General features: G+C 45.1%; 1 protein-coding gene across 7 annotated transcripts in view; it reads left to right on the plus strand.

Moving 5' to 3' along the window:
• The window catches only part of TTC12 (tetratricopeptide repeat domain 12), a 54789-nt gene extending 30484 nt beyond the window's left edge, over positions 1–24305 (plus strand). For 2 of the 7 annotated variants that reach the window (XM_033204526.1, XM_033204525.1), the window contains 10 exons: positions 5108–5200; positions 6284–6344; positions 7126–7263; positions 14419–14517; positions 14985–15053; positions 17412–17513; positions 19031–19130; positions 20039–20264; positions 20687–20783; positions 21431–21620. In XM_033204526.1, the coding sequence (XP_033060417.1) occupies positions 5108–5200; positions 6284–6344; positions 7126–7263; positions 14419–14517; positions 14985–15053; positions 17412–17513; positions 19031–19130; positions 20039–20264; positions 20687–20783; positions 21431–21499 (1054 nt within the window). In that variant the 3' untranslated portion in view covers positions 21500–21620. The other 5 variants (XM_033204529.1, XM_033204527.1, XM_033204528.1 and 2 more) reach the window with 5 other exon arrangements.
• The last annotated feature ends 227 nt before the right edge of the window (positions 24306–24532 follow it).

Genomic DNA, 24532 nt, shown 5'->3' on the forward strand with positions numbered 1-24532 from the left:
CAGGAGATTACCCTTCTGAATTTTTTTGTTCACTGCTATTTTGTTTTATCTCCCCTCATGCTGCGAGGTAAGCAAGGTAAGCTTTATTACCTCATGTCACTCATGGGGCAGGAAGAACTACAGCAAGGAACCACTGGAATCTCACCCAACTAGCCTAGCCCCTAGGTACTGTTCTGAGGACCCAGCTCCACTCTGTGTTCTCAGTAGGAAAAGGAGCCAGACCTGCTGCAGCTGGTTCCTGTTCCTTCCAGATCTTTTTAGGACCCTGCTGAGCCCTCCCACACGGTCCAATTTGGTGTGGAGGTCCATGTGTGCCGTGACAGGGTGGTTATTAAGCCTTGCCTACGGCTCCCCTTCCAGGCCTAGTTGCAGCCCCAGTGGCTCCCAGGAAAGGCTTTGGCAAGCCACTAAAGCTCAGGCTGTGCGGCAGATGCTGATTGTTAGTGGACTTAAATTCCCCAAAAGCACATTTCGCATTTCAAATGACTACAGTCATTTCCTTAATACCTTCATCGCATTTTTTTAATATTGTTTTTGTCTCTTTGAGTAAATGTAGCTATAGCTATCATGGGCTTTTCCCCTCAAGCTATCTTTGAATTGCTTGAGTTTCAATGTGCATTTTTCCAGTGTCTCGCAGAGTGGCGTTCACGATCACCTCGTGTGGTCCTGCCTACTCTCTTTAGACAGTCAGAGAAACCTCAGCTTTTTACTTTTATGCCCACTAGCCTCCTTAACGTTCATCTCCAGTTGAACCAGACAGAATGGGTTCTCTGTGATGAAATGAGGCAGTCTGAAGCAAGACAGGGCTGCGCATAGCCCCATGACCATCACGGCAGCACACTTACCACATTCCTCCCACAATGCTTATCCTCAGAGAAGAGGTTGAAGGCATGAATGTGTGCTGGCCAAGGACCAGTGTCATTTTGTCAAAAGTGCTGGGTTTTAGTCTTAAGCAGTACTGAGCTTCCATTCCCTGCATGTCTCTGCTTGTGTGACCCAGGAAAGCTACTTAGCACTGACGGGCCCTGGCATCTCATCTGCATCACTCACTTACGATGACACTTACAGGGGGTGATGCAGTTGAATTTTTTCTGCTGCATTATGCAGAATACTTGAGCAAAAGGAGCTTAAGCAAAATAAAGCCTGGCTTGTTTTTTCACCTAATAAAATGAGACTAAAGATAGCAGCTGTTGGTGCTGGGGCTTAAAGATGTCGAGGTCAAAGTCTCTGTCCTTCTCTTGACCTTCCTCACATGGTCATACCTTCCCTCTTGCTGCAACTCCAAGCTTCATATCCTTCTTTAAGACAGGTCAGCACCAGCTGGATCTGTCCCTTTTATCAAGAAAAGCTACTGCCTATTTATCTTTGGACAGAATTTTGTCACATGCTACACCTAGTGGGAAAAGAAATGATCCCAGCTTCTTCTGTAGTAGAGTTAGGAAGAATAGAAGGGAATGGAGAATATCTGTGGGGTTAGCCAGCAAACAGTATCTGCTACAGAAAAAAAAAAAAAAAGCAACTAACATCAAGCAAGCCTGACACATGGTGTGATAGGGGCTCAATATTTTTATAATCATTTTCTCTTAGGAAATATTGTTCAGGGTCCTAAACTGAAGTAGCCATGCATTTACTGGTTACATGAAAGCATTTTCTGACCTGTGGTTCACTCACAGAGACAGTTGCTTATCAGCAGAGCAGAAAATCTGCCACCATAAAAGAGGGTATGTGAGGAAATAGAAAGGGATACACCGTCCGCTATAGGTGCTGAGTCCAGTTAGGGTGTGTGCACTGTCACATAGTGGGGGCTAGCTGTTTGTGTCTCCCAGGACAAAGGCAAGATGGTCTTAGACTGTTGTCTCATCTGTGCTGTTCAGGTTCATTAGCATTTATTTTCAAGACCGAAGAAAATAGGTTTAAATTGGTGAAGGAAGAATCTGAACTAACTGTAAAACAAATAAATTGTTTTTGACAGCAGGAGCACTGGAATCCACTTCTGAAGATGTTAGGGATTTGCAGAAGCTCGGTGTCACCTGGGCCCTCAGAAACCATCCAGTCAAGCCCCACTCAGCATAGATGTCCTCTGCATACTCCCATACAGCCTGTGCATCATGCCCTCCAGGGGAGATGCCAGCAGTTTTCATTATTTTTATCTCCATTTGATTGGGGATGGGCACTAACGCAGCTAATAGACTGGGTGGAGGAAGTCTGTCCCCAATTAGTGAGGGGCTGTGGGTCTCACCTCCCAAGGTAGCCAACTGTCCATTTCAGGACAGTTCTGATTGATATAAATTACCTCCTTACACTGTGTGTAAGTTGCCTGCCCCATACTATTCTGGGGTTGATTCTGCCTCCATACATTGAGGCCCAGGCCCAGACTCCTTCCAGCTTTCCAGTACTTTAGGTATCTGAAAATACTGATATCTTTCAGGTTAAGCATCCTTGTTACCTCCATCATTCCTTTGATGATTTGGCCTCCAGACCATTCCTAGAATAAGTGGCTAAATAGATCCAGCACCATAGATGTGGGTGACTGGAATTCATATTCCCAAAAGCCCAGTCTGATAGCCTGTCATCTGTCTTTCTTAAAGATGTCAAGGTCAAAGTCTTCGCCCTTCTCTGTCCTGTAGCATTTGGTCCTATTGATCACTACTCTTCTTGAAACTCCATCACAGTGATTGTTAGGACACCATCCTTCCTGGCCCCCCTCCTACCTCCTGGCTATTCCTTTGTGGTTTCCTTTGCAAGCCTCGCTATGCTATCACCCTTCCAAGTCAGGGACCCCGGGATCCTACCCTTGTCCCTCTTCCCATCCATGGCTTTCGTCAAGAAGCATACCCTTCTGCTACTGGACATCTCTATCACAACATCCACAAGTATCATTGACTTAATAAATCAAAACATGGTCTCACACCAGTTCATCTACCTGAATTTCTTGTCTTCATAGAGGGTATCTCTGCCTATCCAGTCGCCTAAGCCAATGTCCTGGAAGTGACCTGGCTCTCCCTCACCACATCCATAAGATAGTATGCTGCCAGCTCTTTCTCCTTAGCATCTTCTGAATTCATTTTCTTCTAATTCTCCTCTACTCTCTCCAGTCATTTCTTCCAGGTCTTCATCAGCATCTCTTTGTGTTTTTACTGTGCTTCTTACTCTGCTGCTGCCTCAGTCTGGTCCCTTAGCCTTTATTGTCTGGACAATCACAGTTCTCCCCTGGTTGAATTCCTGCCTCCTGTACTACCTGCTCCAATCCAGCCTCCACCGTACACTGAAGGGATTTTTCTTTTTTTTTTTTTTTTTTTTTTTTTTTTTGAGGCAGAGTCTTGCTCTGTCGCCCAGGCTGGAGTACAGTGGCCGGATCTCAGCTCACTGCAAGCTCCGCCTCCCGGGTTCCCGCCATTCTCCTGCCTCAGCCTCCCAAGTAGCTGGGACTACAGGCGCCCGCCACCTCGCCCGGCTAGTTTTTTGTATTTTTAGTAGAGACGGGGTTTCACTGTGTTCGCCAGGATGGTCTCGATCTCCTGACCTTGTGATCCGCCCGTCTCGGCCTCCCAAAGTGCTGGGATTACAGGCTTGAGCCACCGCGCCCGGCCTGAGCCACCGCGCCCGGCCGGGATTTTTCTAAAATGGACATCTGTTCTGCTATTTTCCTACTTAACACACTGAAATGACTTCCTTGTAAGGCTGGTTCTCCAATTACTGAGAAATATAATGGCTAGGAATCACATGAGGACTTCATGAAAAAGCAGCCTCCTGGAGCCTCCTCCCACTCAGACTGACTGAGGAATCTGTCCCGGAGGCCCCCACCACCAACCACACATTGGAGAACAGGGGCCTACAGGGCAAAGTACAGACTTCCCAGCAGGCCCTAGAAGGCCCCCAGGATCTGGGCTCTGTCCAGCTCTCTACCGTCCCCTGTTCTCCCCTCACATCCTAAGTATTAACTGCGTACCAGCAGTCCCCAAATGTGCTCCTGCAATTCTGTGCCCACATAGTCTGTGACTGCAGGTGGCTTTGCCTAACATGCCTCTGTACCCGTCCCCGTGGGCCCGACGCTGGCCTGCAAGCTGCCTGGAACCAGGACATTTTCTTGTTTCATCGTTAGGACCCCAGACCCGACCACATTGCCTGGCACACAGTCAGTGCTTGTTCTTTGTGATTGGTCAAATGGATAAACAAATGAATAGCTAACACTACACTTCAAGAGACACTGAAGTGTCATCTGTTGAAGTCTTCTTCACTTCCATCCCCACACCTCCCACCAGTGAGACTCTGGTCCCCTCAACATGTGTCTGTCTCTAACATATCACCTAAGACAGTTTATCTTATTTATTTACATATGTATCACTGTAGGAGACCAGGAGCTCAGTACTGAGCACAGTATACTTAGCACCTTGTAGATGCTTAATGCAAGTTTGCTGGATGAACAAATTACTCTTACTTCCATTGTCGTGGTGCCAGTAAGTCCATCTGGGCAGCCTGAGATTACATCAGGTGTTTTTTTGGCATCTGTGTTAGACTGTTTTCTCATTTTGTGTTTGTAAGTGGCTAAAAATCCTTAAATATTTCTCATATGAACCAGTTACAAACCAGGTCTCACAATTCTGTTACTTATGCAGAATTTCCAGCTCTAAGTGGAGAACTTTGAGCTTAACCCTATTAAATTTAATCTAATATATTCAGCAGCCTGTCACAATCTTGTTAAATCTTTATTCCATCACCCACCTTATTAGGGGGCCCTCCCACTTTAGTCATCAGCAGATTAGTAAGCATGCCATTTAGATGTCATCTAAGTTAATGAACTTGACTGAGCCAGAGTCACATGGCAGAGTCTCAGAAACTCCTTCTGAGCTGGCGTCCGATAATCAATAAACTTTGGTTAAAAGTATTCAGCATTCTGGGGATTCACATTAAGTGGTGGAGCCAACCACTTAAGAGTGTCTGTCTCTGGGTGGGCAAGGAGCTAGGCTTCTAGGAGGGCATGGCAAGGCACCCTTTCTGCTTATTTCACCCGGATGCTGACTCCTTTTTGGTTTCCTCGCAAGGTTACCCTGTTGGGATGTTGTTAGTTGGAGGACAGCTGCCTCTGAGGTTATTATGGTTTTTGCAGATTATTGGAAGCGCTGGTGTCATTTCTTGATTTCTCGGATAAGGAGGCCAACACTGCTATGGGACTGTTCACAGACTTGGCTCTGGAAGAAAGGTAATTTTTTTTATTTATAGAAATTGACATTTCTTCTTCAGTCTTTGTTGAACTGTCTGATCTTTAAAAATGTGCCGTATTCAGAGAGGCTAGGCCAAGTCTCCAAGTGAGTATTGCAAGATTCACTGAGAAGGAGGGCTGATGCCTCCCAGGGGGCTGCGGCCACCCACTCCCCTTCTAGTCACTCTGCATAGAGGCTGACCTGGGCCTCCATGGGTTTGGAAGCAGCAGCATATTTAAAGCAGTGCCTGTCACAGTAGGCAAGCCTCCAAAGTGTCGGGAACCTTCCTTCCTTCTAATCAGTGCCTGGTATATAGGAGTTGGCCAGCAAATTCGCATTGAATGAACCTGAGTGAGCCAGTGAGCCAGCAAGCAAGAATGAACAGTCAAATGCAGCCTTCTCTGGGGTTGCCAGTGACATTATGAGTAACGACCCCCTTCTGCCCCATGGCTTTGTGTTGTTTTGTTTTGTTTTGCCTAGCTGCTGGGGATGATAGTAAGGGTCTCAGTTTTCATAATTTTTTAAGAGCTTTTTTTTAAAGTGCATCTTGTGTTTTAAATTTCCTTACAAAGTTTAGGACACCTTGCTTAGAGATGGTAATGGGATGAGAGAGCTGCTTGTGCTCACAGGCAGGCCAGCCAGCTGGCACGGGCCGGGGTATGGAACAGTGGCTGTAGCGTGTGGAGATGCACATGCATCCAGGCCCTCCCAGTGGCTCCAGTGAGTAAACATGCTTGCACAGTATTTGCCTTCTGCACGGCACACACATGCTGTAGACTCAGAGCAGGGATTGGGGGTAGGTCAGCTTGGCAGAAGCCTGGAGATTCCAGCAACTCCTGCTTAAGGGAGTCACCATCTGAGGTCTGTTGTTTAACATCAAAGGCAATTCTCCAGACTCAGAAAAACTAAAGCCACGTTACATACATAGTGACATGTTTTTTTCTGTTTTTGTTTCTGAATTCTCCATGCACAATCTAAATCATATGGACCTAGAGTTTGCAGCATTAATTATCTGAGACACTGTATTTATGTTATAGTTTATGCAATGTAAAAATAAATCCTGGCTCATGGTTTCTCGACAGATTCCAAGTCTGGTTCCAGGCCAACCTTCCAGGTGTTCTCCCTGCACTCACAGGCGTTCTGGTGAGCAAACCCTCATTTTCACCCTCTGTGACAGACACTCTCAGGAGCGTGAATGGGGCTGTTTAAACACAGTTTACAATCCAGAACAACTATTGTCTCTCGGTTGATTAATCATTTATTCACAGCTGGAATTTACACAATTGTCAGTTATTGAAACAGCTACAGTAGGGACAGGTGGAGGTGGCATATGGATGGCACTGGTTACAGGGGAGGAAAGGCTGGATATGGGTGGCATCTTAAGTGAAGGTGGATAGAGTTCATCAGTCTCCGTCAGTCTCCATCAGTCCCCTGCTGACAATAAGTTCGACGTGTGACGCTGTTCCCAAATGGAAGTCATCCTGTCAGGAAGACTAGTGTAGCAATTTGAGCTGATAAGGCAGTGGATAGTGTCGGGGGCAGGGCTTCTCCTTGGAGAGTGTGTTGCAGCTGAAGCCTGTCCCTATTGAACCTTAGAAGTTTCAGGGGCCCTTAGAGAGCATAACCACACCCCAGCGTGCCACAGCTGTGGAAATGGAGCCTCTGAGAACAGAAGGGATTTGCCCAGGTCCTCCCAGCTGGTTGATGGAAGAGCTGGGATTAAGCCCTAGGCCAAGACCCTTTTGGGTCTACCCCTCTATGTGCTGCCATCCTGTTGCCAGTGTGACCCCAGGGATGCCCCTGTGTGACATGAAGCTATCTGGTTGGTTCGCGGGCCTTTCGGTGAGTGAGGGATGCACCGAGAGATCATGCGGCATCCTTTGCCTGCTCTCTGAGGCTCTGCCTTCTTTCGATTCTCATTTAGAACACAGATCCCAAGGTAAGCAGCTCCTCAGCTCTGTGCCAGTGCATTGCCATCATGGGAAACCTCAGTGCTGAGCCTGCCACCCGAAGACACATGGCGACCTGTGAGGAATTTGGGGATGGCTGCTTGAGCCTCCTGGTATGTTAGCTTTTTTGTTCATAATTGGTCTTTATCCTCTTCGGGGGCATTAGCTGCTGCTTAGTTATCTGGCTTTTCCAGAAATTCTGTTTCTGTGAGTGCTGGATGGTGCCAGTGGCTTCTCCCTTCTGTAACCTCGGATTTTATGCACTGCTGGCCTTAAAGAGCCCCCCAAATCAAGTCTCATTCGCCCTGGGGAGATTTGAAGGATTTTCTTTGTTGATTTTTAAAAATGATTTATTTATGTATTTATTTATTTATTATTTAACTTTTAAGTTCGGGAGTACATGTGCAGATTTCTTATGTAAGTAAACTTGTGTCATGGGAGTTTGTTGTACAGATTATTTCGTTACCCAGGTATTAAGCCTAGTACCAATTATTTATTTTTCCTCATCCTCTCCCCCTTCCTCCCACCCTCCACCTTCTGGCAGGCCCCAGTGTGTATTGTTCCCCTCTGTATGTCCACGTGTTCTCATCTTTTAGCTCCCACTTACAGAGAAGAATATGTGGTACTTAGTTTTCTGTTCCTGCATTAATTTGCAAGGGATAATAGCCTCTAGCTCCACCCATGTTCCTGCAAAGGACATAATCTCATTCTTTTTTATGGCTTAATGGTATTCCATGGTGTATGTGTACCACATTTTCTTTATCCAGCCTATCATTGATGGGCATTGAGGTTGATTCCATGTCTTTGCTATTGTGAATAGTGCTGCAGTGAACATATATGTGCATGTGTCTTTATAATAAAAATATTTCTATTCCTTTGGGTATATACCCATTAATGGGATTACTGCGTCAAATGGTATCTCTGTTTTAGGTCTTTGAGGAATAGCCACACTGTCTTCCACAGTGGTTGAACTACTTTACACTTCCACCAACAGTGTATAAGTGTACCTTTTTCTCTGCAGCCTTGCCAGCATCTGTTATTTTTTGACTTTTTAATAATTACCATTCTGACTGGTATAGGTGGTATCTTATAGTTTTGATCTGCATTTCACTAACGATGTCAGTGATACTGAACTTTTTTTCATGTGCTTGTTGGCCATATGTATGTCTTCTTTTGAAAAGTATCTCTTCATGCCCTTTGCCCACTTTTTAGTGGGGTAGTTTATTTTTCTCTTGTAAATTTGTTTAAATTCTTTATAGATGCTGGATATTAGACCCTTGTCAGATGAATAGTTTGCAAAAATTTTCTCCCATTCTATAGGTTGTTTGTTCACTCTGTTGATAATTTCCTTTGCTGTGCAGAAGCTCTTTAATTAGATCCCATTTGTCAGTTTTTGCTTTGGTTGAGATTGCTTTTGGTGTCTTTGTCATGAAATCTTTGCTTGTTCCTGTGTGTAGAATGGTATTACCTAGGTTATCTTCCAGGGTTTTTATAGTTTTGGATTTTACATTTAAGTCTTTATTCCATCTTGAGTTAATGTTTGTATATTGCATAAGGAAGGGGTCCAGTTTCAATCTTCTGCATATGACTAGCCAGTTATCCCAGCATCATTTATTGAATAGGGAATCCTTTCCCCATTGCTTGTTTTTATCAGGTTTATTGAAGATCAGATAGTTTTAGGTATGCGGTCTTATTTCTGGGTTCTTTATTCTGTTCCACTGGTCTATGTGTCTGTTTTTATACCAGTACCATGCTGTTTTGGTTACTGTAGCCCTGTAAGTATAGTTTGAAGTCGGGTAACGTGATGCCTCCAGCTTTGTTCTTTTTGCTTAGGATTGCCTTGGCTATTCAGGCTACTTTTTGGTTCCATACGAATTTTAAAATAGTTTTTTCTAGTTCTGTGAAGAATGTCAATGGTAGTTGAATAGGAATTGCATTGAATCTATATATTACCTTAGACAGTATGGCCATTTTAATAATATTGATTCTTCCTGTCCATGAGCACAGAACGTTTTTCCATTCTTTGTGTTATCTCTGATTTCTTTGAGCTGTGTTTTATAGTTCTTCTTGTGGAGATCTTTCACTTCCCTGGTTAGCTGTATTCCTAGGTATTTTCTTTTGGTGGCAATTATAAATGGGATTGCATTTCTGATTTGGCTCTTGGTTTGACTGTTGTTGGTATATAAGAATGCTAGTGACTTTTGTATGTTGATTTTATATCCTGAGACATTGCTGAAGTTGTTAATTAGCTTCAGGAGCTTTTGGGCCAAGACTATGGTTTTTCTCTAGATACAGGATCATGCCGTCTATAAACAGAGGTAGTTTGACTTTTTTTCTTCCTATATAGATGCCCTTTATTTTCTCTCTTGCCTGGTTGCCATGGCCAGGACTTCTAATGCTATGTTGAATAGGCGTGGTGGGAGAGGGCATCCTTGTTTTGTGCTGGTTTTCAAGGGGAGTGCTTCCAGCTTTTGCCCATACGTATGATGTTGGCCATGGGTCTGTCATAGATGGCTCTTATTACTTTGAGGTATGTTCCTTTAGTACCTAGTTTATTGAGAGTTTTTAACATGTAGAAGTGTTGAATTTTATCAAAAGCCTCTTCTGCATCTATTGAGATAATCACATGGTTTTTGTTCTTAGTTCTGTTTATGTGATGAATCACATTTACCTATTTGCATGTGTTGAACCAACCTTGCATCCCAGAGATAAAGCCTACTTCATTGTAATGGATAAGCTTTTTGATGTGCTGCTAGATTTGGTTTGCCAGTATTTTGTTGAGGATTTTTGCATCAGTGTTAATCAAGAATATTGGCCTGAAGTTTTCTCTTTTTTGTTGTGTCTCTGCCAGGTTTTTGAATCAGGATGATGCTGGTCTCATAGAATGAGTTAGGAAGGAGTCCCTCTTCCTTGATATTTTGGAATAGTTTTAGCAGGAATAGTACCACTTCTTCTTTGTACATCTGGTAGAATTCAGCTGTGAATCCAGCTGATCCTGGGCTTTTGTTAGTTGGTAGGCTATTTATTACTGACTCAATTTCAGAGCTCATTATTGGTTTGTTCAGGGATTCAATTTTTTCCTGGTTCAGCCTTTGGATGGTGTATGTGTCCAGAAATTTATTCATTTCTTCTCAATTTTCTAGTTTATGGGCAGAGAGGTGTTCATAATATTCTCTGATGGTTGTTTGTATTTCTGTGGGGTCAGTGGTGATATCCCCCTTGTTTCTGATTGTGTCTATTTGCATTTTCTGTCTTTCCTTTTTTTTAGTCTAACTAGTGGTCTACCTATTTTATTAATTTTTTCAAGAAACCAGCTTTAGAATTTATTGATCTTTGGAATGGGTTTTTGTGTCTCAGTCTCCTTCAGTTCAGCTCTGATTTTGGTTATTTCTTGTCTTCTGCTAGCTTTGGGATTTGTTCGCTCTTAGTTCTCTAGTTGTTTTCGTTGTCGTGGTAGGTTGTTAACATGAGATATTTCTAACTTTTTAATTAGCAATATCTGTTAGGGCATTTAGTGTTATAAATTTCCCTCTTAACACTATCTTACCTGTGTCCCAGAGATTCTGGTATGTTGTATCTGGTTTGTTCACATTAGTTTCAGAGAACTTGTTGATTTCTGCCTTAACTGGTTTATTTGCCCAAAAGTCATTCTGGATCAAGTTATTCAATTTCCATATAGTTATACAGTTTTGAATTCATTTCTTAGTCTTAATTTCCAATTTGAGTGTTAAGGTTTCAGTTCTTTTGCATTTGCTAAGGACTGTTTTACTTCCAAATATGATTGATTTTAGACTATGCACTATGTGGCAATGAGAAAAATGTGTTTTCTCTTGTTTTCATTTGGAGAAATCTGTGTATGTACATCAGGCCCATTTGATCCAGTGCTAAGTTCAGGTCCTGAATATCTTCATTGATTTTCTATGTCAATGATCTAATATTGCCAGTGGGGTGGTAAAGTCTCCTACTATTATTGAGTGTCGGACTAAGTCTCTTTGAAGGTGTCTGAGAACTTGTTTATGAATCTGGATGTTTCTGTGTTTGGTGCATAAATATTTAGGATAGTTAGATCTTCTTGTTCAATTGAACCCTTTACCAATATGTGTAATGCCCTTCTTTGTCTTTTTTGGTCTTTGTTGGTTTAAAGCCTGTTTCATCTAAAACTAAGATTGCAACCCCTGCCTTTTTTCTGTTTTCCATTTGCTTGGTAGATCTTTCTCCAACCTGTTATTTTGCCTATGTATGTCATTGCTTGTGAGATGGGTCTCTTGAAGACAGCATACCAGTGGATCTTGGTTCTTTATCCAGCTTGCCACGCTGTGTCTTGGGACATTTTGGCCCATTTACATTCAAGGTTAGTATTGCTGTGTGTAGATTTGAACCTGTCATCATGATGTTAGATGGTTATTTTGCTGACTTATTTATGTGGTTGCTTTATAGTGACACTGGTCTGTGTACTTCAGTGTGTGTTTGTAGAAGGTGGTAATGGTCTTTCCTTTCCATATTTAGTGCTTTCTTTAGGAGCTCTTGCACTACAGGTCTGATGGTAATGAATTTCCTCACCAGTTGCTTATTTTTCCTTTACTTATGAAGTTTAATTTGGCTAGAAATGAAATTCTGGGTTGGAATTTATTTTCTATAAGAATGTTGAATATTGGCCTCCAGTCTCTTCTGGGTTGTAGAGTTTCTGCTGAGAGGTCTGCTGTTAGTCTGATGGGCTTTCCTTTGTAAGTGACCTGACCTTTCTCTCTAGTTACCTTTAATATTTTTTCTTTCATTTTGACCTTGGAGAATTTGATGATTCTGTGTCTTGGAGGTGATCTTCTTATGAATTGTCTTACTGGGGTTCTCTACATTTCCCAAATTTGAATGTTGGCCTCTCTATCTAGGTTGGGGAAGTTCTCATGGATGATATCCTGAAATATATTTTCCAAATTGGTTCCATTCTTCTCATCTCTTTCAGGGACACCAATTAAATGTAGATTGGGGCTCTTTACATAATTCTATATTTCTCAGAGGTTTTGCTCATTCCTTTTTATTCTTTTTTTTTATCTATTCTTGTCTGACTGTCTTATTTCGGAAAGCCTGTCTTCAGGCTCTGAGATTCTTTCCTCTGATTGGTCTATTCTGCTATTAACACTTGTGATCGCATTATGAAATTCTAGTAGTGTGGTTTTTCAGCTCTATCAGGTTGGTTATGTTCTTTTCTGTATTGACTATTTTGCCTGTCAGCTCCTTCATTGTTTTATTATGATTTTTGGCTTTCTTGATGTGGGTTTCAATGCACTCCTGTAGCTCAATGAACTTCATTCCTATTCATATTCTGAATTCTATTTGTGTCATTTCAGCCGTGTCAGCCTGGTTTAGAGCCCTTTCTGGAGGGGTGTTGTGGTTGTTTGAAGGAAAGAAGGCATTCTGGCTTTTTGAATTATCAGGTTTATCATTTGGATTCTTTCTTATCTTTGTTGATTTCTCTACTGTCAATCATTGAGATTGCTGACCTTTGGATAAATTTGTTTCTTTTATCTTATTTGATGACCTTGAGGGTTTTATTGTGGTATAAGGTGGATTCAGCTGACTGGCTTTATTTCTAGAAGATTTTAGGGGGTCATTATTCAGCTCCCAATTTCTGGACTGGATGCTCTAACTCTCAGGGACTTGTATTGGGCCTTGACTTTGTTTTCTGGCTCCTCTAGGTTAAGAATACACTGCAATGGGGGAGCCAAGGTGATCCCAAACCTCTGGTCACTACACTCCAATGGGTGGTGTTAGCCCAAGAATTTCATCATGTGGTGATAATGGGACCTTAACTTGTTCACACAGGCCAACAGCAGCGGAAGACCTGTGGCAGGGTGCTAGCAGGTGTCAGGGTACCTGCCTCCCTGTGGGTGTTTGCCACAATGGCAGAGGCGACACAATGGGGGAGAGGGTCCCTGCTGATGACTGTGTGTGTGGTCATGCTGAAGATTGTGCTTTCTCTGTTCCTCACAAGCAGAGGAGGTTGCTCCTAGAGGGAGAAAGATCCACTGTACTCTATGTCATGCTAGCACAAGGGCAAGTTGCTGGTAGGGGTGGGGCTGGCTGGCTCTATGCCCATCAATACTCCATCTGCAATGGTGATCAGCAGGAAGAGGAGGGGCAGGACTGCACTCCCATGCTCTGGCAGAGCAAGGAAAGTAAAACCTGTCTCATCAGACACTCACCAGCAAAGTGATGTGGGGAGTTGCCTTGGGCCCAGGGGAAGCTGTGGTGTGGAGAGGGAGCATGTGGGCTGGTGCATGGTGACAGGGGTACCCTGCTGGTGCTCTCCACTGGTCAGGCATGGTCTGCCAGTGCAGAAGCTATGGTGTGGGTCCCCAGGGCCCACAAGACTGCTCAGCAAGCAGGTGTGACCAGGCTGGGGCCCCAGGAGAGTCCAGCAGAGCAAGGGGTCCTCAAGTTGGACTGGCCCTGTTTGATGGGCAAGACCACCCTGCAGAGTTCAGGTCTGATGATTTCCCCAGGGCTAAAGTCTCCTATGGGACTTATTTGATCCTAGAGGGATGGTTGTCCCTGGCCATGCTCCACTACAGATGCTTCCACGCCCAACCCTCTGGGTTCCACATCAACTGGCTTGCCACCCCTACCACTTCTCTAAGCAGCTCTGCCTGACAACTTGCTGAGTATCTGTGGTGGTCAAGGGGATTTCTCCTGCCAGGGTTCCAGAAGCCTATGATGAGATTAGGTTGCTCTTTGCCACTTCAATTCACCCATTCCTCAAGAGCCCTTGGGGGCCAAGAACAAGCCTTGGTACATAGGAGCCCCATGCAGCGTTCCCAGTTACTCCCCTCCACTCCACTTCTGCATCTTTCCTCCATCTACTCTCAGTGTCTTCCCTTTGAAGGTCTGTTAGGAGCATGTCAGTCATCTCTGTTCCTCAGTGGGAGCTGTTCCACCTGGCTGCATCTAGTCAGCCATCTTGCCTGATCCTGATTTGAAGGATTTTTCTGATGGAATTGAATGATCACCCGTCTCAGCAGCTCACTCTTCACTTTCAACCCAGGGCCAACCTGATCCATAGTCCCATGGCAGAGGCACCAGAGACTCCTTCCAAGTCTCCTGAACCAACACTAACTCATGGAACTGGTCTCTGATCCTCCAAAACCATTTAGGTTCATGACATTGGCAATTTAGGGAGTGTGGGAACTCTGAGACACTAGTCCAAGGGAAAAGATGACCATAAAAAGCTGTAAGGCAGAAAGGTCATTGGTTACCTTGTTTTGTTTTCCAAGGCCAGGTGTGAGGAGGATGTGGACCTGTTCAGAGAGGTTATCTACACACTCCTGGGACTCATGATGAACCTGTGTCTTCAGGCTCCCTTTGTCTCTGAGGTACAGCATTCTTGTCTCCCTGCCCGGAACCCTGGAACAACCTGTACACATTCTGTGGCATAAAACCATTCTCGTGTTCACAAAGAGACAGAAGCATGTACACTCACACACTGGCCGTGGAATGGGAAAAGTCTGGAGGGATGCACTCTCCCTTTGCTCTGCTGAGGGGTGGATGCATCACTTAGTCATGTACCCAGAAAACAGACTGGTATCCAAGGTGTGCTGAGCAGAGTATGAGGTGCTGTGTTTACAAAGTCAAGTGAAAGGTGGTTCCTGCTATCAGGGTAATACCCTGGAGTTAGGGGAGACAGACATGGGGAGGAATAAGAGCAGTAAATGGTGTTGTGAGGGAACCTGGGCACAGTGTCGTGGTGCTAAAAAGGAGAGGGTGCTCAGAAGAAGCTCCGCTGAGAATTCAGATTGTCAGAAAAGTAAAATCTCCTGCTGGCCTCTCCCCATTGTTGTAGGTTTGGGCTGTGGAGGTGAGCAGAAGGTGCCTATCTTTACTAAACAGCCAGGATGGAGGAATCCTGACAGTAAGTTTCTCCCGGGGAAATCTAGAAGCAACTTTCACTGTTCTTGTTTTGTTTTGTTTTGTTATCAGTGTAATCTTTTTCAAGTTGTCACCTTTGAGAATCTGCTGAGTCTCTGAGATACGGTATGGCTATACTATTCGAATAATGCACACAAGCACATAAACACCAAGTGTTGTCTGCAGTTTCAGGGATTTGGTGACCTCCTTGCCATGTCTGTCACCTGTGGATCCCGTAGAGTCCAGGAACCCAACTTAAGAATCCCCCTTCCGTATGGTCTGAAATTTAACCAGCTTAGAGGTTATAATCGATCTGATTTGTCCTATTTCAAAATATCCTGTGCAAATTGGACAGATTAAGCGTCCAACTTATTTAGAATCCCTTTTTTCCATAGGAAAAAAAAAAGCCAGGCCCATATTTTAAGCCAGTGATCCTAGAGGTTGTTTGTGCATAATAGTTTTAGCCTCTTTTTAAAATATATGCTGAAATGGCTTTTTCAATTCTGTGTCTGCCATTTGAATAAGAAAACTGAGAAAGCCCTATATGTCAGCACAGTGCATCAGGAAAAGAATATTAGTGTGATTTAAGAGGCTATTTGCCATCACCCTAGAAAGTGTTCATCACTCACGTTAAGTGATCACCCCTGTTTTTCTCCCTGTCAGGGCAGGGCCCTAATGCCTAGAGAAGCAATTAGGGCCACATCTAGGGTGGATCTGGGAAACCAGCCTTTCAAGGGTTGCAGACTGAGGACTGGCTCCACAGTTTAAAAAAGGTTCTGAGTAGATCCAACATACCCTGTTTGGGGGTAGCACTCTCTAAACGTCCCCAAAGTCAATTCACACAGGATAGGGTGAAGGTTTTGTGCGTGTGCATTTTCACGGATGGGGCATTATAGCTTTCATCAGATCCTCCAAAGAGGTCCATGACCCCCAAAGTGGTAAGCACCACCATTCTCAGATGGTCCAGACCTAAAGAAGGGCCTACACTAGTCCCTGAGTAAACCTTTAGGAGAGCTCTTGGGCCAGATTTCCCCAGCATTCCATGTGTGCCACATTGGGTGCTTCCCAGCTTGCTGGGCAGCAGCTTCACCATGGGCATCTGGTCCTAGTCTAGCACAGTCTCCACTGTCCTTGGCGTGAAAGGGGATCTGTGGTGTCAACTGTAGCAAAATTCTAGGATCTTTAGGAAGCAGATTAGGGAAGCAAGATTGATAATACACAAGTTTATCTTTTCTCCCTCTGGAGTCCTCATTAAAATGAGATGAAAGCCATTGGGGGGAACAAAATAAATAGAGACCTACATTGATGGTGAACAGGCAATGGTTACCAATAGGTAAGTAATTTTAACAAGTTTCCTGAAGATGGAGAGCAGCTGCTAGGGTGGTAATTAATGAGGCAGGGCTGAGGAAACCTTCGTATAGAGTACAGACGGAGGAACACATAGCTGGTCAGTAGCAGATTTGCCTTATAATGAAAAGATCAAGATTTCAGAACTCCTGATACAACAGAGAGCAGAGGTACAAGGCAGTGGAGCTGTGTTTGCTGGCAGGCATCTATCCTCCAGGCATAAAATCAGAATACTTTCATCTTTAAAGAACTGAAACTGGAGAAAACATTTTTCTTTCTGGTATATGGGAGTGCCACCTCTCTACCTTTCCATACTTCCCATAAACATAGCATACCCAAACATATTTTATTGCTTTTTTCGTACATGTGATTGGACAGGTAAGGGTCAACCAGACATTGCAGGAAAGCCACACACATAAATAGGAAAACCAAGATAAACATAAAAATTGATCCAAAAGAAATAGAGATGATACAGGAAATAGAAGAAAAAAATAGTAACTATCATTTGTATCCTGAGAAAGATTAAAGATAGTTATATCCATAAAAGACTAACAGCTTGCCACTTATTTTCAAAAAAAAAAGAGAGACAGAGAAGAGCTGGGAAATAAAGTAAATGAACTATCCCAGAAACTAGAACAAAAGACAGAGGAAAAGATAAAGATAAATGACACAGAAGACCAATCCAGAAAATCAAACATCCCCTAATAAAGGGTCTGCTGATATCAGAGCTCTGGGAGGAATCACAAGGGAGAACTTCCTTTCTCAGAGTTGAACTGGTTGATCCTGTGTGAAGCTGAAATAATATGGGCCTCTGCATGGCAAGGGGCTATGACTGCAGCTCTGTGACAGTTTTATTAAAAAGAACAGTGCTTGCTATTATTTGGCCATCCTATTTTTTATATTTTGCTTCCAATGTTAATGATTGCTTTTGCCTCACCAAACTTCCTGTTAACTTTTAAAGGTTGTCAGCATTTCTGAAAAGGACATTTAATTATCCTCTTTCTGCTGTATTCAGAGAGCTGCTGGTGTTCTGAGCCGGACCCTTTCTTCCTCTCTGAAAATTGTTGAGGAGGCCTTGCAAGCAGGAGTGGTAAAGAAAATGATGAAATTCCTGAAGGTAAGATCACTTTATTGGTTACAACCCTGAAATGTACAGAAGTCGAGACCTATTTTATTCGGGGAACAGAATTAAGGTGGGTTTTGTTTGGTTAATGTGCTGCCATTTCTTCCTTGCTAGATTTTAAACTTCTTGGATAGGGATTTGCTTCTGCCTGTCTACCCAGACCATACTCTGAACATCAATAACAGATTGTTCAGTAAATAAGAAAATTGTTCATTAGATACATCTATAACACTTTGGGAGGCCGAGGCGGGTGGATCACGAGGTCAGGAGATTGAGACCATCCTGGCTAACATGGTGAAACCCCGTCTCTACTAAAAATACAAAAAAATTAGCCAGGCGTGGTGGCAGGCACCTGTGGTCCCAACTACTTGGGAGGCTGAGGCAGGAGAATGGTGTGAACCCGGGAGGCAGAGCTTGCAGTGAGCCGAGATCGTGCCACTGCACTCGAGCCTGGGCAACAGAGCAAGACTCCATCTCAAAAAAAAAAAAAAAAAAAAAAAAAGACTGCTTACCCCTCAAGCCTGACTTTAAAATATATGGCCTCTGTTCTTGATAAAAATGATCTGAGTGGCTTTCAGGCACATTGTTTTGCTCAGGTTTTGCTACTCATCTATGAGACATGTAGCCTGCAGAATTACCATGTGACCAAAGGATATTGGGATTTCCCTGTGAAATGAGTGGTGAATCTAAGCAAGCTGGTAGAGCAGCTATCTGGATTCACCTGCAAGGGTGAAGGAGATTATTATATTAGGTTGCCATCTCAGAATCCCACCTATCATGTGTGTGCCCATGAGGTCCACACACCCATGTTAGCGTGGTGACCCATGGCTTTTATTCATAACGCCTCAGGCTGAGTGGGGCAGGGAAGCATGCCCTGCGGGCTACTGCTGGGGCAGGGGCAACACCGAGGGGGCAGCACAGGGCTCTTAAGTTTAGGCTGCCACTTGAACAATGACTGTCATTCATTATGACTTTTGCAAACCCACCAAAAGCTCCTGATGGCATGCATACATGCACGCATGCCTTTTAAAGACCCCACATAGGAGATTGCAAGGGCGGTGTTTGACAGTTGTCGCCTCTTAAAATGATCTAGGTTCCTAAGGTTCCTCATGCAGGACTGTCAGCCTAACAGCCTTGGCAAGTCAGTCCTCATTCTCAAATGGGAAAATGACATGGGAGGGACTTTTCCTCCCTTTTTGGTAGGTCTGCCATTCATCAGCATCATTCTTTTCTCAGCCACTTGCTCATAAAGCCTTCTGGAGGCAATTACTCAGGTGTACATGACGGGTCTACGTTCCTGTCAGGGGTGTGGGCTGGGTTAGAGAGGATGCGGGTGACACTGTGCCAGCAGGGACCATGCCTGCTCACCAGGAAGCATATGCCGTTCTCCATAGAATTCTCTTTTCAGAGTTTAGGAAGCCACTAGCACTATAATAACTCCTCGCTGTGGTTTGTGGTCAAGAGCAATCATAGCACTGATTTTATTTTTCTGATTTCATTCTGAAATCTAGACAGGAGGCGAGACTGCATCACGTTATGCTATAAAGATACTAGCTATCTGCACGAATAGTTATCACGAAGCTCGGGAAGAAGTAATAAGACTGGATAAAAGTAAGTGATGATTTCCTTAAGGGAGCCCTCATCCCAGAGGTTCATCCACCCTTGAAGCTGCAAAGGGAACTGTGGTCGAGGAGGAACTTAGCAGCAATGCTGTTAACCTCTCCCAGACTTCAGCAATGTTTATGGAAGATGTTTCACATCAGATCTGAAAGCATTTAATTAGCCTTTTGGTTGCACACAGGTAGGATGCCCAGATTGGAGACCCAGCTGACAGACAGCTCAAAGATAACAGGGTCAAAGCTAGGAAACTCCCTCCTCTCACCAAGTTCAGTTCTCTGCCTTCACAGAAGGAGGGGGGAAAACACCTTCAACATTTAGTGAACAAGGGAAATATCAGAGTCGGAGCCTAGCTTTAGTCCAGTAACTTAAACCAGCTGTAGTTATTCACAGCAGGCTTCCCAGGAGAGGCAGCCTGCTAATGTTCTTCTTACCAACTCCCTGGAATGCGCAGAAGGTGAACTAAAGGAGGCTCCACCATGGAAGCTGGAGCCTTTCTCCTGGATCCTGTTTCATACCCTGCAGGTATAGGTTGCCAGCACATTGCCTGCCACCTGGGGGCTGTCAGATGGGACCTCTCACCCTGGTGCAGTGAGAGGTTAAGAACAGGGGCTTTCAAGAAGACAGACCTGTTTGACACATGGCATTCATTCATCTAACAACTGTGTTGTGCTGGACACTGTTCTGGGAAGCCGAGATACTTCAGAGATTCAGCAAGGAGTTGAGGAGGTTCATATGCATTCAGTAAATGTTTGCTGATGAGTCAGTGAACAAGTTCTGCTGCAGAGTTATTGGGGAAGCTCGGTGTCCACTGACACCTCCCTGTGCCCCTCGTGTCCTGTTGCCAGCCTCCTATTTGGGGATTAAAAGGAGCTGTTGCTTGTTCTCTTCCTTCCCTGCAGAGTTGAGCATTATGATGAAGCTGCTCAGCTCGGAGGATGAGGTTCTGGTGGGCAACGCTGCCCTCTGCCTTGGTAACTGCATGGAGGTGCCCAACGTTGCGTCTTCCCTGCTAAAGACAGACCTCTTGCAGGTCTTGTTAAGGCTCACAGGCAGTGACACACAGAAGACGGCTGTGCAGGTGAACGCAGGCATTGCTCTGGGGAAGCTGTGCACAGCTGAGCCCAGGTATGCTGTGGACACGGAGCCAGGCTGACCCAGTGTCGGTCCCATTGCAGAAAGCAGCTGAGCTGAGGCGCTGACCTTTGGCTGGGACTGCATGCCGCACAGGATGCTGTGGGAAGCCCTCATGCTTTCTGTGCAGACCTAGGTTAAGCCCAATAGCTGCTTCTCTGAAGAAAGCCTTTCTAGCGGAAACGGGAGCTTTTGGGCTCCAACCAGAGAGGGAATCAGCTTGTCTGATGGGGACTTGCTGCTCACACTTGCTGCCGTTGCCTTCTCTCCATTCCATTTTCTGCTGTTCTGCATCCCTCTCCCTGTCCCTTTATCCTCCTTCTCCCCCACCCCACTCCACCTCCCCTTCTCTTCCCTCTTTTCTCTCCTCTCCACTCTTCCAGAAACAGACCCCCACTTCATGTTCTTTGCCTCAGCCTAAACAAATGGAGGAATGGCCAGCGAGGGTCACATGTTCATGCAGGAGGAAACAGTAGAGAAGCAGAGACACAGAACAGCACATCGAGGCCCCCAGTGAGCGAGGGCAACAGATGTGGGCTGTAACTGTGCCCATGGCTTCTCTGTTAAGCTCAGACCTCCACTCTGCTCTGCTCCTGTTCTGATGTGCAGATGCACCTCATTGCACGTGCTTCTGGGGGGTGTCCACCTGTGGCTGAGCGAAGGAGCCCTGGCATAGAGCAGGGGTAACCCCAGGAACTGAGTGAGAGAGGCTCCTTCCCATACATCTACATGCCTTTAATTCCTCCTCTGTAGATTGAGGGAGTTGGCCTTGATAATATCTAAGGTCCTTTCAAGTTCTGTCTGGTTGTTCAAATGGAAGGAATAGTTAAAATCTTTCTTCTATAGAAAGCAAGCACATTAGCTAGGATGACTTCAAAGTGGCAACCTATGGGGGAGGTCTCAAGAGCAAGGTCCTGTCTGATCAGCCTGACACACCTGCCACCTGCAGCAAGTGTTTTCAGTGCTTTGTGGGCCTCGCTGAGGGTCTGTCTTACCCCTGTGATCTTTAGGGTACCCCAATGCCACAGCCACTTCCTGTTCCACCCAGTGATAGGACTGACGTTCTCAGCCAGCTTCCATCTGAGAGGGTGTTGGCTCTGGGCTCCAGAAGCCTGAACCGTGGCACTTATGTCCTGGGTTGTTTGTTTTGATTGTGACAGGTTTGCTGCTCAACTGAGAAAGCTTCATGGCCTAGAAATTCTCAACTCTACAATGAAATACATCAGTGACTCTTGAGAGATACGGTGTCTGTGTGCATTTGGGGAACACACAAATGCACACTACGGGTTGTTCCTATGCTAATAAAGACCTTTGATATATCCACTTCAGAATCAAATATTCATTGTCAGAGTGTTTGCATGTCGGGTTTTCATGGGTAACAAGAGAGTGGGCGTTAGGCTGGCTGCTGTGGTGGACTCTGTGTACTGGCTTACTCAACTTCCATTGTACCCTCCTTTGAATGTTCCTTCCTGTTCTGTAGAAGAGAGAAACCACCTCACAAAAAGCCACATTGCCCAGACCCCCATGTAGCAACAATTCTAGATGGGAACTTGTGGCCAATCTAATGCCGCTTCCTACCCCTTTTGCTGTTTTCTGCTGGCAATATGCTGGAAACATCAGATTTGTTGGTAGCAGGATTTCAGCATCCATTTTCCAGCTGTGGAGTGCTGAGAGAGAGTTGCGTTGGCGTCGTTGGTGGCCTGCAACAGACTCCTGGCCTGCAGCCACTGCGTGTGCTTTTAAATTCAGTGGGGTGAGTGGTAGGTGGTGTCTCCCCTCTTAGGAAAGCTCTGCGTGAATCCTTGTGGGAATCATTCTTGGGGGTCCCTCCTGGCACCCTCCTCCAGCCCATCTGGTGGTGCTATAGGCACCCTGTTCCATGGGTTAGATTGTTCTCTGCTTAAGGTGCCAAAGCACAGGCTTCTCTTTCTGCAGTGAACCCTGACTGAGGCGAATGTGTTCATTTCCCTAACCCACCTTGTACTCTCACCCTATCCCCAGAGGCAATGCTCCCTTCCAGTTGCCCCAGGGTCGCTGTAAACCAAGGTCACCTGTAGACTGCAAGTCCCTAAGTGAGAAGTCCAATAAGTGGCACTACTCTCTGGCTCCTCCTTACAATCACATAATCATTTTAGAATAGGAGGCAGGTACAGTGAATGTCATAGTACAGTGAATGTCAGGAGTCCCAGACCAAAGTTCCAAAGACTTTTGGTCCTACCCTGCTACCTGCCAGCCGTGTGACTTTGGGCAAGTTGCTTAACCTCTCTGAGCTGTGGCTGCTGCTTCTGGAAACACTAATACCTGCCCAACCTACCTCCTCCATTGTTGTAAAGGTTAAATGAAGTTTTGGAGGTGAAGGCACTTTGGGAATTATAAAGTGCTACCCAAATATAAGAGATTACCAGACTCTATCTTGAGATTGAGGGTATCGACTGTGACGTCAGTTGGGTTAAGTTTGAAGGGTCTGGGAAAGGGAGAAGCTCATGTCCTTTAAGGAATCAAAGTTGGCCATTCTCTGAAGCATATAGGAAAGGAAATCCTCCTCCAGGGAGATTGTATTCAACACACCCAAAGAAAGTGTTCTTCACAGGTAAGGCAGCTGTTGGCTTACATTAAGAACTCTGTTTCTGAAACCAATATAAATAATTGGCATTTGGTGGCACGGGGGCGGGCAGTGGAAGAAAATCAATGGCCTGAGCCCCTCAGATTGATGTACTGCATATGGCTGGAGGGAGCTCACTGGGGCACTCTGTGGTGGCGCCCTGGGTGGCAAGCAAGTGACAGGCCACTGTAGAGAAGCCAGGACCTGCCCATCAGTCCTATCATGCAAACAAACACCCTTCAAGAGGCTACTGAATTGCAAGGGAGAACAGCTTGATGCTAATCAGAGCACAAAGAAGAAAATTAGAGGGTGCAGAAGTTGCTGTTGTCACAGAGAATTCCGTGGAGCTTTGAAAACAGAAAGGCTGTTTGTGTTCATAACCACCAGGCCTGTCTCCTTTGAAGTTCAGGTCCCTCCTTCCCCTGCTCTGGCTGCACTCCTTGGCTCTTGAAAATGGCTATTATAGGTGTATTCTCTTCCCCAAAGAGTGGGGAATGTCAAATTATGTTATTATGATTATTGCTCCAGAGTGCCTGCCAGGAGCAGTCATCTCCAATTTGGAGGAGAGTCTGCTGCACCTGAAGCTGGCTCTCCTCACAGGTGGGAAGAGATGTTTCACATGCTAGTGTCCTCCCTCTCCAGTGTGGATCCACCCCCGCCACTGCCCCAGCCTTGTTACCCCAACACATACTATCATGCAAACCTTCCAGGCAGCATGGAAAATACCAACGCCATCTTTAACAAGGCCTCATCTCCACTTGCCAGGAGCCCCGATACCACCCTTGGAGACACAGCCTGTTCCGGATAATCAGAGTCTTCTGGTTCAACAAGCAGAGGAGCTGGGCTTTTCCATCCTAAAGAGGATGTGGCTGGGATGGAACTCCATCACCATCCTGAAGCCACAGCAGAGGTGGCAAGTAACAGACAGTCCAGAGCTGCTCACTGTCTTCATAGATGACGTGAGGATGGCGGTTCCAGTGCACGGCAAGGTGGGACTGAGGTTCAGAGTTGAGGGGAAGCAATAGGAAGGGGCTGCTATTGTAAGCACTTTCTTGAGGATTGGTTCAAATAAGAGTTTCTTGGCTTGGAGAACCGAGGGAAAGAGTACAACTGAGAAGTATCAGGTTGGTGCAAAACTAATTGTAGTTTTTGCCATTAAAAGCAATGACAAAAACCGCAATTTCTTTTGCGCTAACCTAATATTCTGAGGACAGAAGACATTTAATCCCACGTGACTTTTTTTTTTAAGTAAGAGGTCTCATTTTCTAAATAACTGGAAAATAGAGACTCTCCAAGGGTTCCGTTAAAGGAGAGAATAATCAGAGGTAAAGAAAACCCATTTAGAACTGACTCCCTTTCCCATGGAATGACCTTTTGGTCCTCACAGACTGGCATCCTGCAGACACGCAGAGAGAATAAATCCTGTCTGTGCATTGTTTGTTTGTTTGTTTGTTTGGAAACAGTCTCACTCCGTGGGCCAGGCTGGAGTGCAGTGGTGCGATCTCGGCTGACTGCAACCTCTGCCTCCCAGGTTCAAGCGATTCTTGTGTCTCAGCTTCCTGTAACTGGGATTACAGGCATGTGCCTGTATCCCAAATTTTCATATTTTTAGTAGAGACGGGGGTTTCACCATGTTGGCCAGGCTGGTCTCAAAACTCCT

This window comes from Trachypithecus francoisi, unplaced genomic scaffold (assembly GCF_009764315.1).
Source record: "Trachypithecus francoisi isolate TF-2019V2 unplaced genomic scaffold, Tfra_2.0 Lachesis_group8, whole genome shotgun sequence".
NCBI classification, from domain to species: Eukaryota; Metazoa; Chordata; class Mammalia; order Primates; family Cercopithecidae; genus Trachypithecus; species Trachypithecus francoisi.